Genomic DNA, 13,093 nt, shown 5'->3' on the forward strand with positions numbered 1-13,093 from the left:
CCCCCCCCCCCCCCCCCAAAGCCTTGGCTGGCTTCATTTCTTTGGCCTTCCTCCGAATGGGACAGGAACCCCATTCTTACTGCCATCCAGTTAATCACACAGACATACCTCCTACTTAAAAAGAGAAACAATAAGAAACCAATGGGTTTACCTGCAACATTCAACCTTCTTTGAAGGCCTTGAATTATCGGCTACCATTTGTGGAGTACCAGTCACTCAGCCCTATGCTTAGAAACCTGTATGTACATTCTATCACTTTGTCCTCAAAACAACTTGATGAGATATTTATTTATTTATCGTCATCATTTTATACATAAAGATACCGATGCACAAAGATTAAAATTTAGCTAAAGTCACATGGTTGGTAAGGAGCAGAGCTGGGATTCAAACCCAAATCTGTCTAATGCCAAAGACTCCTAGGGTGTCTTAGTGTAACTTTGTGTGACATTACCTGCCTCCACTGTGCCCGTATACATACCACCATCACCACCAGATATTTTAGATATAGGTCACAACTTTTCAGGACTGCCAAAGTTCATTTGACTGCATTCATACCCAAGCTGGCTTTAAATTTTAGTTTCGAGCCATCTGATCTAGTGGAAGTTCAGTACAAGTGAGGAGAGTTGATTTGTGTTTAATCATAACGTAACACACTGGCACGGGCAGGTGCGGAACCTGGTTCCATGGACTTTTGTTGCCCTTTAAACTATAAAATCTCTGTGATCCTCACAACACCTGGTCTTCCCATGGTCACTCACTAGTAAATAGCGAACCCAGTGCCCTTCCTACTCACCAGGTTTGGTTTCCAAACTTTCTTTTAGCGCCAAACCCCATTTATCAAAGGAAACTTTACACTGGTAATACCTAGTGTCCTTTACCAGGGTAAGGTCTGAAGTTCACATTTATAACATTTACTTAATGTGAAGTAAGTCGATGAGAACAATGAGGACATTTTGAAGTTTATAAAGTTAATTACGATTATGAGAGTTAAAATTTAAATCAGACTCTACATTAATTACATCAATTAATGTTTCCGTTTTGCTTCTAAGTGTCTATTTTTTATGACCACCTTAAGAATTTGAATCAAATATTTGTAAAATCATGGAAGCACCTCATAGAACTCTACAGATCTCAGTTCAAAAGTTGCTACTCTTGAGTGCTTTTCCTGTTCACCCTCCAACTCATAATGTGACCTTAGATAAGTCATATCCCCTCTCAGCCTCATTTTCCTTTCCTGTAAAATAAGGAGATTATATCCACCTGTTTGGGTCTCAGATCGTTTTAAGAAGGTGTTGAAAGCTGCAGAACTTTGTCTTTGAAATTGCACATTGGGGCATGCACACACAAGTTCTTTAGGGGACACACTCATTATTACACCTATCCAAAGACTTAAGAACCACTGGACGAGATTACCTCTAAGATCCTTTCTAACTTCAAAACTATACAGTTACCTGAAGAGTTTTTTTAATTTGTAGAAACTAAGAAGGCCAAGGAAACCATAAACTGAGTGCCAAGCACTATGCAAGTCTCTTTGTGCATCTTTCATTTCTATTCCTAATCCCACTTGGCTGTGTTGACCAGGCCGTGGGAAAATCCCTGGATTCTTTAGGGTTTTTAGTGATGGTCTCCTACTATGTTGTCAGCATAACATCAGGTCTGCAGCAGATCCAGGCTCAGATCAGGCTAGGATTTGCTTAAAGGAGTCGTATTTGCTAGTAGGATGCAGCCCTTTTCAATCCACCCTATAGCCAGAAGAGTTTGGTGAGAAAGGAAATTGAAGTCACTGTTAAGACTGTTTTTAGAAAGCTTTAGAAACTTACCATAATGTAGGTTAGGAATCTTTCCTAAAAGATTCTGGAAAAAGTTGGCTAGAAATTAAGCCCGCTGAAAATTACTATATGTCACGAGACTATTAAAAAAAAAAAAAAAACACCACTGTTAATAATTTTTATTTTCCGTATCTGGCCCCAAAAAGTCTCAACAAAATGGCTGTATACCCATTATGGGTCCTTGAGACCTGAGGAAAGGTTTTCTGCGGACCTAAGAGCAGTTTCTCCTCCCTTTTCTGGGAAAATTTCTAGAAATATCCTTCCTCTTTTCCTCTGGGCATTGCCATGCATGGGTGTGAGAGCTGCACCACCTACAGGTATTTCACAAGATTGGGTAGGGCAGAGCCAGGAGAATCAACAGGAAACCCAGACCCATTGGGTGTTGTCCACCATGAAGTCCCCCTGACTCTGGACTGTTATTAATGAGAGCACATAAGAGTGCTTAAGGTTTAATTGGTTTAAGTTGGTTCTTTGTTGTTTACAGCCAAAACCATCCAATCTGATCCACAATGCAATAGGTCCTTATTTACGTGCATATGTACTGGGTTTTGCTATGGACCAGACTCTTTAAGGTTTTGGTTTTTGTGTTGTTTTGTTTTGTTTTTTTACCACTTTTGAGCACTTACGAAAATGGGCCAGACATTGTGCTAAGCATTATCTCCCCTAATCCTCATAAAATTCTTTTTTTTAAAGGATGACCGGTACGGGGATCTCAACCCTTGGCTTGGTGTTGTCAACACCACACTCAGCCAGTGAGCGAAACAGCCATCCCTATATAGGATCCGAACCCGTGGCCTTGGTGTTATCAGCACCGCACTCTCCCAAGTGAGCCACAGGCGGGCTCCTCATAAAAGTTCTAAGTGAATAGACACTGTTCTCATTCCCATTAGCAGAAGATCACACTGCAAATAAGTGGTGGAGCTAGAATTTAAACTCAGGTCTGACCTAAACCTCAGCTATTAGCCACTAAATTATACCACCTCCAACTAAGTAATAGATAAATGCCATATTACTATTCTGTAGGTGGGCAATTTGAGGCTCAGAGAAAAATTTTTAAGTATTATTACTGTAATGCTTTGTACAATGTAAGTACAAAATAAATATCTGTTGGACTAAATTGCCCAAGATTGGACAAAGGATCCAGTCTCTTTCCGAGAGATGCCCCTGTGGTACCTGCCCTGGTATTTCACAATGATTATTTCTCCATTGCAGATGATGAAGTCTAAAATTGTTAGGAAAAGGAAATGTGTGGTTGAAGTAATACTGTTTCTGATTCGCTATTTTGCCTTTAAGAAAAAAATACGAAGTCAGAGCAACTCAGTTGCACAGGCGATTTCCTTTCTCAACTTGGCAGAGCTCTCACTTGAGGCCACAGCCACGCCCTGAATGCCAGTTAAACCAAATGAGGAATTCATGGGCAGGTCAGCCTGCAATGTGTTGTCCGGTAAATTTTCAGGAAGTAGGCTAATTTTGTCTAGACAGGTCTCTACTTGCCTCTAGCAAAAGCCCTTCAGATGGTAAATGCTGCTTTTGTGCCAGGACTTTGTCACATTAGCTTTGACCACGAAAGCAAGCCTTTTGGGGTAGGCAAGGCAGGCGTTACAGGATTGAGTCTGAACCCCCAGGACATGGCATTCAAAGCCCCTGCCCACCTCTCAGTGTTGAGGCCCAACACACCCCGCCTTCCACTCCGGCTACACCAGGCTGTCGTCTGTCCCTGAGCACACCATTCTCCCTGAAGCTCCTCTGCCTGAGATGACTTGGCTTCCCCCGAGGCTTCACCCGGAAAATTCCTTCTCCATTACCCTCGTCACCGAGCAATGAATCAGAATCTCTGGAGATAGGGTCCCTGGGGAATCCATGCTTTAAAAAAGTTCCCTGGGCAATTTCAGTGATCCACCACCTTTAGAAACAAGAGTGTAAACACACACGCACGCACTTCCCACCACATAAACCCTCTGCTGCTTTCTACTCTTCACCAGTCATATGCATGGGAGCTTTCACTCCATAACTTGGATGCGGGTGGGATGTGGGAAGGTGACACAGAACAGAGAGAGGAAAACATGGTGAGAAGAGACCAGAAGGATAGAGAGGTAGGAATGGGGGCGGGGGGGGTCTGTCCTCCAACAGGTTCCATGGACTGGTTTGGAGCCTGCATGGGGAAAAGGTTTAGAAGCAGTTCATGAAAATGTCCAAAAGGGACTTTGTGACACCCAGAGAGTGTAGAGATTCAGGGCCCAGGAGACCAGGAGGTACACAGAGGAGTCCCTCTCCCTCACACCAAAGACTGCAACTTTGGGGGCATCCGGGGCAGCTCTTGGGATGGTAGCAGCAGCAGCAGCGATTTCTCCAAACAGCTTTGGGGCAACAGAATGAACTTGTGGGAGACAGAGGTAGAGAAAGGTCCAGGCAGATGTTACAGGAAGTGGCAGCTATGAGAATGCACCTTGTGCACTTTCTACTGCAGGAATTGAAACTGACTAAGGGCCCCAGCTGCTGGCTTTGATCTCCATCCCACATGTGCTCCAAGGTCATCCCTCCCGATGACTCAGTGCAGTGGACTCAAGAACACTTTGAATTGGACAGATATTTGTACACCCATATTCACAACAGCATTATACAAATCGCCAAAAGGTGGAAATGACCCGGTGTGCATCGATGGATGAATGGATAAACAAGATGTGGGTGGCACACATATACAGTGGAATATTATTCATCCACAAAAAAGAATGAAATGCTAAACAGGGATGAATCTTGAAAATACTATGTTAAGTGAAATAAGTCAGACACGGAGGACAAATACTGTGTGATTCCACTTATATGAGGTACCTAGAATAGGCAAATTCATAGAGATGGAAAGCAGAATAGAGGTTAGCAGGGGCTGAGGGGAAGGGAGAGTGGGGAATTATTATTTAATGGGCACAGCATCAATGCTGGGGATTATGAAAAAAGTTTGGGTGCAGAATAGTGGTGATGGCAAAACAACACTGTAAATGTATGGAATGTCACTGAATTGCACATTTACAAATGTTTAAAATAATGAATACTCTGGGCCGACCCCGTGGCTCACTCCAGAGAGTGTGGTGCTGGGAGCACAGCAGCACTCCCACCGCGGGTTTGGATCCTATATAGGGATGGCCAGTGCTCTCACTGGCTGAGCACGGTGCGGGCGACACCAAGCCAAGGGTTGTGATCCCCTTACTGGTCACAAAAAAGAAAAAAATTAAAAATAAATAAATAAATAAAATAAAATAAAATAATGAATACTCTGCTACGTATAGTTTGCTACAACTAAAAAAAAAAAAAAATGGGACCATTCCACGAAATGAAAAGGAACACTTTGACTTTGGCTCTACAACTACCCAAAAGCTTCGCCAAGGCTTCCTGGACTACCTGGCCATGCGGACACGCCCACTCACCCTGCTGTCCGCCTCTTCTTCACGTAGGGTCTGACTTGTGTCTGGGTCCAATGGCTCTCCCAGCCTTCCCCAGGTGCCTACCTACTCCCTTTCACACAGGTATTTGTACATCTATGCACATCTCATCCCATCTCAGAGGACCAGGACGAACACACAAGGTGGACGTAGCTTACCTACTGGTTCCAGGTACAAGTGAGGCACCTCACGTAGGCCTTCCAAGAATTACTAGGGACACCGGCAGGGTGGAGGCTATCACTGTCCAGAGGGTAGGGGCTAATGAGCAAGGAAACAGAGGAGCCACAAGAGGCTAACACGCTTCAAAAAGCTTTTATTGTATTTAAATTCCAAAGCACAGATATTTGAGACAATTTTGCAAGGACCCTGAATTTTGCAGGGCTCTTTATGGCTACTGTAAAAAAACAACAACAACAACACACACACACATACACACCAGAGTTGCCCTGCTCACTGTAGGGGATGAACAGTTCTAAAAGGCACTGACCGGTGACATTGGTGGCTCCTGCCCTTCCTCAGGCAGCCAGCTCAGCCATGGCCCTGTCCAAGGGGTCCACAGACCAGTAGTTGTCATCCCAGCCGAGGAACCAGCCCACGAAGGAGGGAGGCTCAAAACCTTGCTTCACCACGGTGATGGGGGTCCGCCTATCCCGATTAGCTGGGTCTGTCTCAATATACCGCTTGGCTGCAGACACACACGTAAGAAAAGGAATTCTTAGTGCCTCCCTCCTCGGGGAGAGGATAGTTCAGGGCAGGGGATGCTAAAGAAGATGATTTGGGGTCCTTTGTTGCTGCTTCCCCACTGGGCACCACCATCCCTTAAAGGCAATGATGCCCACGTGGGTTCTCTACCACCTGCCCAGGACACAGGAGGGACAGGGACTACATTTTAAGTTCCTGCTTACAAAACTCTCAGTCCCTCTTTGGATATACTATTTTTCCCTTACTGTCCCCTATTGGAAGATATTAAAGAACTAGCTGCGGTTCCCACTTCCCAAACCAGGTCTGTTCAGCTCCCAGACATATGCTTTGCAACATCTAAATCCTGACTAGTTCAACCCTCAGGCATTCTGCAGCTTCCACTCCTGTTCCTTCCTTGAACTTGAGGTGGCTTCTCTTCTATTCCTTCCTTCTTCTGGTATACCTTGAGGCTTTCTGAAGGAACTGATCTGTTCTTTCACCACCCCAGGCAGGGCTTAGGAGGGGCTGGCTGTGGATGAGGAAGTCCCACCCCACCGATGTTAATTCTCAGACCCATACAGGAAGCTGCTCCCACCACCCCTCATGTGACAGACCCACAGAGACTTGGGTCCTCACCAGAGGTCAAGGCTTCTGTCTTTTCTTCTTCTTGAGAATCCTTTCCAACCCAGACAAAGACCTGGAGGTGAGATGTAAAAAGGAGAGTACATGAGAAGAGGTGACCCAAGTCACTGCTGGAGGAAAAGTGGGAGGTTCCAGGTGCTGGAGCAGACAAAGCCCTCGACTAACTAACAGAGCCCACAGACTATGGCCAGAAGGGTGTGCAAACAGAGGCTGCAAAGTGGTGATCTACAACATGTTTTGTTTGTTCACTCAGCACCTCATGTTGGCCGGTGATTTTTTTAAAAAACAAATTTAGTTACTAATTACATAAAAATGTAGATTTCTAATAAACGGGGGTGGGGGAGGGGAGGAAGACACAGCAATCACAACAATTCCTTGAAATTGTTAAGACATGTGAACAGATATGATGTTGATGGGGGGGAGGGAGGAATTGGTAAAAGGACACAAAAATCACCTATGTTGTATATTGATGAAATAAAATGTTTTAAAAAATCTAGATTTCCAACTTCTCCTGAAAAATTGGAGGATCTGGCAGCCTGGGCCTTCCCTCACTTGGATGAGGCTGAGCAGCAGCTGTCCCCCACTAGCTGGGCCATCCTGGTTTGCCTCGGGCTCCACCGCTCCCTCATGTCTCCCCATCCCAGCCTGCTTCGCTCGACATTGCCAACCAGGTGCCATCAGACATTGAGTTTGAGATCCCTCTCTAGAGCTTCATGAATTTTCTGTTTAAAGGCATTTATTTGTTCAACAAATGAATGGCCAAACATATTCTCACTCATTTATTCATTCAACAAATATAAATTGAGAGTCTACTATGTGCCAGTCACTGTGAGTCTCGGGCAACATGGGTTAAGGCTTGGAATAAAAACAATTCACCACCACTACCAGCATTTTAAGCCTTCTTACATGTTTTGTTGCACATAAAAATCTATTCAGCTTATCTTTACGTATTATCTATTTTTATGCATACCTAAAATACTATTTTAAAGAGCGCCTACCATTGATAAAGTGGCATTAGATAATAAAATACCAGACTTGATTGCTCTTACTTATTTACAGATGTGTGCCCTACTGAACCGGAAGCCCCTCTAAGGCAGGTATTGTGTCTACTTTGCTCATCGGAGGATTCCCAGCATTTAGCATTTTGCCTGGAAGACAGTGGTGCTGAATGAATGTTGGCTGAGTGAAGGAACAAACAGACGAACAGGCAGATTGAGTAGCCAGTGGATCAGTGACAATAGCTGAATGGCTTAAGCCGCAAACATTTGGGTCCTGAACTTTCAACTAGGGATTGCAAAAAGCAGCCCCGTGGGTAGAGGAGAGTCTTATTCCTTCACAGCCAGCCATTCTATAACCTGATGACTCTGGGAGAAGCCAACGTGACAGGAAGGGTTATTAACCTGACACACCCCACGAGAATGAGGGCAGGGAATGTCTGCTTTATTCATTGCTCCATTCCCAGCATCTGTAACACAAAGTGTCCTGCACAAAGCAGATGCTCAATTAATATTGGCTGAATGAATGAATGGCATTTTCCCCTGCCAAGTCCTACACAACAGAATTCCCTAGGAGATGAAGCAGAGAGAGCCTAGAGCCCTCTAAAATAAGAGAGGCACAACAAAACTTTCAGGTGACAGTGGTTAGTTTACACCTGTAGATGAGACGCTGCTTAGTTCAGCTTTGTTTACCAACAGATTTAAAGTAGGCGTACACACTCCCCTAAGGCCTGGGATAGAAGGTTATTTGATTTGCATCTATATGGTGCTTTGCCAGCACTCCCATTTTACAGATGAGGAAATGAAGGCTCAGAAAGGGGAAACGACTTGCAGCAGCTCAAGGACTTTTCTGTCAACACCTGGTACAGCCTTTTAGGTCCATTGGCACATCCTAGAACCAGAAGCCTAGCTCCTCTACTGCCTCTGCCACGGACAGACTTTACTTTTGTCCTTCACCCACCTGGTCCCAGGTGTCCAGGAGCATGACATCGTCAGTAGCCAGGTCTTCCTGCATGAGCTCACCAGGAACCTCTTCGATCTGAGAAGGAACGAAGAGGTTAATGAAAGAGCTTCGGCAAGAAGTCTTCCCTCCGCTGGGGAGACTTCCGTATTGACCCCGACGAGGGAGCTGCAGAGCCGATTCTTGCAGTATGGGCTCCTTCCTCTGCGCTGTGCCATCAGAACTTTCTCCCTGCCCCTGCTGCTGACAGGTTCCTGGGCACCCATCTCCCAGGGGAAAGCAGAGGTGGGGCTCGGCAGGGGCTCACCACAAAACGTCCGATCTTGTTGGAGCAGGCAAAGAGCCGAGGGGGGTGGGCATCCATCTTCTTGTCCTTCAGCCGCGGGGACGTGCGGTAGGCAGCCTTCCCGCCCAGGGCCTCCCAGAAGCCATCTGCAGGGGGAGGCCACACCAGTTGCCGAGGGATGCCACCACCCCCCTAGTGCATCTCATCAGATCCCAGGACAAACCCTACCCAAGCCCAATCAACTGTTCTCCATCCTCGCCCTCCATTCTAAAATCCCAGGGGATCAAGAGGGAAGGGGCCTGAGGGAAATTGAAGGTGACGAAATGGAGGCCCAGAGAGGGCAGACTTGGCAGTAGACGCATCGCCAGGACTACTCTGGCTTGAGACTGACGACAGCACTACGGGATGGGGATAATTATCCACACTCAACAGAGAGAGGTTAAGCAACTCACCCAAGGTCACACAGCTAGTTAAATGATAAAGTCGGGACACAAATTTTGTCTCACTCCAATCCCCATATTCTTTCCACTGTTCCCGCTCTCTTTATACCTACTCTGTCCATGGGGGGCTATTTAGATTTAAATTCATTAAAATTAAATATGATTAAAAGTTCAATTCCTCATTCTCACTAGTCACATTTCAAGTGTTCAATAGCCACATGCGACTAGTGGCATCAACTTGGACCCAGCAGATACCGAACATGTCCATCCTCATGGAAGGTTCCACTGGACAGAGCCACTACAGACCAAGTTGCTCTTCTCCATTTCTATTAAGCATCAAGCAGGCAGGAATGGGCTCAAGGTAACAGCAGAAAAGACTGAGGGCTGGCATCAAGAAGCTGTTCCTGACCCATGGTCTAGCAACAGAGCAGGCTTGTGGCATTCAGTCCATGGAGACTCTAAAGATTACGGGAGACTGCTGCCCTCTGATGCTGTCACCCCTGCCCACCATCTTTCAAGGCTTCCTAGCAAGTGATCGCCTCCTCCAGCAGCCTTCCTGGACTGTCCCAGCCCCACCAAGCTCTTCTTTCTTTAACTCCTGGAGACCTCCCCACCCAACTCACCATAGCCCTCATTTTAATCCAACCACTTCTACTTAATGCACATTAGGAGACAGGCACTGGGGAGGGTGAGAGTACAGGTCCCCCCAAGGAGAAAGATGGGAGCAAAACCTAACAGCTTCAGTCCTCATAGAGCAGCAGGTCCCCCTGCACCGGCTCCTACCTGGCTCGCTGCCTTCTGCCACCTGCACAGGTTGGGCCCGCAGCACCCTGAGCAGCTCCTGTGCCCCCGTCTTCTCTGCCTCGCTGGCTCCTGCACCCATCCACAGATAGGCGGCTGAGGGGGTTTTCAGGACAAAGGCATCGTTGGAGTTCAGCGCACCAGCCTTAGGGATTACCTGGGAGGGCAGTGTTCAATTCATCAGAAACCAGACAAAAAGCCCTCAGCCCCCTACTCACCACCCAGGAGACCCTGCAGCAGGACTGGCTCTTAGGTGGGGACTTGGAAGAACACTCCCCACCAGAGCTGAGGACGGACTTTGGACGCTGAGGGCCTTGGTTGACTCCCACAAGTCATTAATGCACTGTGATTAGCCAAGATGACTCTACAATCAATTCTGAGCTGCAAAAACAGAAGTTGAGTGCCCAGAACAAAGAAGATGACAGTCCCATTCTCCTCTAAGCTGTTCAGAACCATCCTGGGGAATTATGTCCAGGTCTGTGCCTTCCACCATGGAAGGGATAGTAGCTGACTAGAACGTAATCAGTAATAGCATCCAGATTGCACAGAATGGACCATGTGGTAGGTAGTGAGCTGCCCGTTACTGGGCTTCTTGTAAGCAAGAAGCACTGGAAGTACTTGAAACAGGCGGACATACATCTAAGATTGACCGATGATCCTGCTGCCAGGACAGGAAGGTACAAAAAGCCCCTTCTTAACCCCTCCCCCAACTCCACCCAATCCTGTGCCCAGAGATCTGCCCATCAAGCCTGGGAGGTTTCAGGGAAGCCCATCCCTCCTGTGGTCCAGGACCTGGATGTTACCTCAACAGCCCGGGTGGCTCCAGAGCTGCTGGCCCGGACCTGGAAGAGGCGGGTAGTGGCAGCGGCTGTCTGCCCACCCTCGCGGGAGGTGCCACCCTTGTAGATGATCATGGGCTTCCCGCCAAACAGGCTCATGAGGTGGGCAGGCTCCTTGCCTTGGACCACACGGCTCTGGCAGGGAGACAGGAGGGCAAGTCAGGGAAGATAGCAGCGGGGGAGAGGGAAGATCAGTCCTTCTGTGTGGCACTGGGACCACCCCTCCAAATGCAGCCTTCATGCTTGGGTCCACGTGTGGCATGACCCTACAGCACACAGGTGCTGGGCAGGGAAACCATGGTTCCAGGAAGGCTGGAGACAACGCTGTTGCCTGAGGTCCCCTGGGCACTGCCTCGGCTGCTCTCCCCCTCTCCATGCCCATGAGGACTTGCTTTGCTGACCCTGCGTCTGGGCCAAGAACCAGAAGAGCCCATGTTTGCAAATATTCCCTTAAATGGAAGCACAGGGATTGTTCGTGGACATTTTTCCAGAATGGTGATGTCAGCTCCAGGCATGAGAGCCAGTGGAATTGTGAGAATAGAGCCTTCCAGATCTGGAGAGACCCCTCCTGCACATCCAGTGAGCCCAGATGCAAGCTGCAGTCAGGAGCTTGGTGCTCCCTTGATTTCAGAGGGAGGCAAGTTCTACACCAAGATATGTCATACATGCTCCCACCCTGTGTGTCCACCTCACTTCAGATCCGAGTTGTGGCCCCCAGCTAACTAAACCTAGAAGACAACCTCACATGTGTACTGGGTATACTGTGATCACTTTCCACCAAGACCCACCACTGCTGGGTTAGACTTCAAATCCCACCTCTACCCTGATGGTGAGAATTTGGGCACGTGCCTCAACTTCTTGGGTTCTTCCTCTGTAGAATGGGACTAAGAATGCTACTCCCAAGGCTGCTGTTGGGATAAAATGAGCTAAGACAGTAATCGTCTCACTCTGCCTGGCACCCGGACTGTCACAGTCTGGGTCAAAGGTCAGGGCACCAATCCCAGATCCAAATCTAGAACGCTGCTCGCTTCAAGGGTAGAATGGAGGAAGCAGAATTCTTATCACATCTCCTCCATGACCTGGCTCTGCTGCCTTATGGTGCCCTACACTGTAGCCAGAGCAACATTTTAAACCCGAAATCCCTTCACCTCAGATTTACCATCCAGCAACTTTCCACTGTTCCTGGGATCACATCTTCCCCATGGTCTCTGGGTGGTCCTGCCCCTCTGAGCCCTTCTCTAGCCCATATCATGGTGCCTCCCCCCTCGCTTTACTACCCAGTCCCCCTCCCACCTCAGGGCCTTTGCATACACTCTTCCTCCTGCCTAAAATGTGCTTCCCTTCACTCTCCGCCTGGCCAACTCCTACACACTCTTGAGGCCCTAGCTGAAGAGTCCCTTCCTGGGGTGTGCGGGGGGATGAGGGGGGCTTTTCTAATCCAATTAGACCCTACCTGGGATTTATGTCATTATATGTGACACACATGTATAAGGGTGGGGCCTATTATGTGCCACACATGGCTCTAAATGCTTTGCAAATGTTAACTCTTAATCTTACAGTAATCCAATGAGATAGGTACTGTTATCATCCCCATTTTGAGAACACAGACACACAGAGAGCCTAAGTGACTTGCCCAAGGTTGCCCAGAGGTAAAGTCAGGGTTCAAAGCATGCTGGCTCCACATCCATCTCCTTAACTGCTCCGCCACACGGCCTCTCCTGTACTTTTTCCCAAGGTGTCTTGCTATTTTCACTCAGTGCATACATTACAGTGTGTGGTCATACATCCACTGTGTGCATGTTTGTTGAATGTCCATCTCCCTCCTGGACTATAAAGAGCCACAGGGTAGGGGCAGTGTCTGTGTGTCCATGGCTGCAGACACAGTGTTAGGCACATGGAGGCCCTGCATAAAGATTTGTCGCATGGATGGACGGATGCATGCATGGATGCATGGATGGGTGGACAGTCAAGAAGATGAGTGAACAGAGCCCAGAGAGGCAGTGGCTGGGCTCACCTGGACAGGAGTACCTCCCAGCTCCTCATCCAGCTGGGCAGTCAGGATGGCAGATGCAGCGACCTCATCCTGGGTAGACTGGGCGCCCTGCCTGGAAGAAGAAATGAGACTTGGCATCAAGGTTTGCACAGAGCCCTGGGCCTGAGAAACCCACACCCCCCCCCCCCCCCC

The 13,093-nt window shown here is 47.8% G+C and overlaps 1 protein-coding gene across 3 annotated transcripts in view; it reads right to left on the reverse strand.

Annotated features, from left to right (window-relative positions):
- Positions 1–5,556: 5,556 nt before the first annotated feature.
- The window catches only part of GSN (gelsolin), a 48,436-nt gene continuing 40,899 nt past the window's right edge, over positions 5,557–13,093 (reverse strand). For all 3 annotated transcript variants that reach the window (XM_008573372.1, XM_008573370.1, XM_008573371.1), the window contains 7 exons: positions 12,923–13,013; positions 10,873–11,043; positions 10,052–10,226; positions 8,850–8,974; positions 8,543–8,620; positions 6,581–6,641; positions 5,557–5,948 (listed from right to left, as the gene is read on the reverse strand). In XM_008573372.1, coding sequence (XP_008571594.1) covers positions 5,779–5,948; positions 6,581–6,641; positions 8,543–8,620; positions 8,850–8,974; positions 10,052–10,226; positions 10,873–11,043; positions 12,923–13,013 — 871 coding nt within the window. In that variant the 3' untranslated portion in view covers positions 5,557–5,778. The remainder of the gene's footprint in view (positions 5,949–6,580; positions 6,642–8,542; positions 8,621–8,849; positions 8,975–10,051; positions 10,227–10,872; positions 11,044–12,922; positions 13,014–13,093) is intronic.

This window comes from Galeopterus variegatus, unplaced genomic scaffold (assembly GCF_000696425.1).
Source record: "Galeopterus variegatus unplaced genomic scaffold, G_variegatus-3.0.2 Scaffold912, whole genome shotgun sequence".
Taxonomy (NCBI): Eukaryota; Metazoa; Chordata; class Mammalia; order Dermoptera; family Cynocephalidae; genus Galeopterus; species Galeopterus variegatus.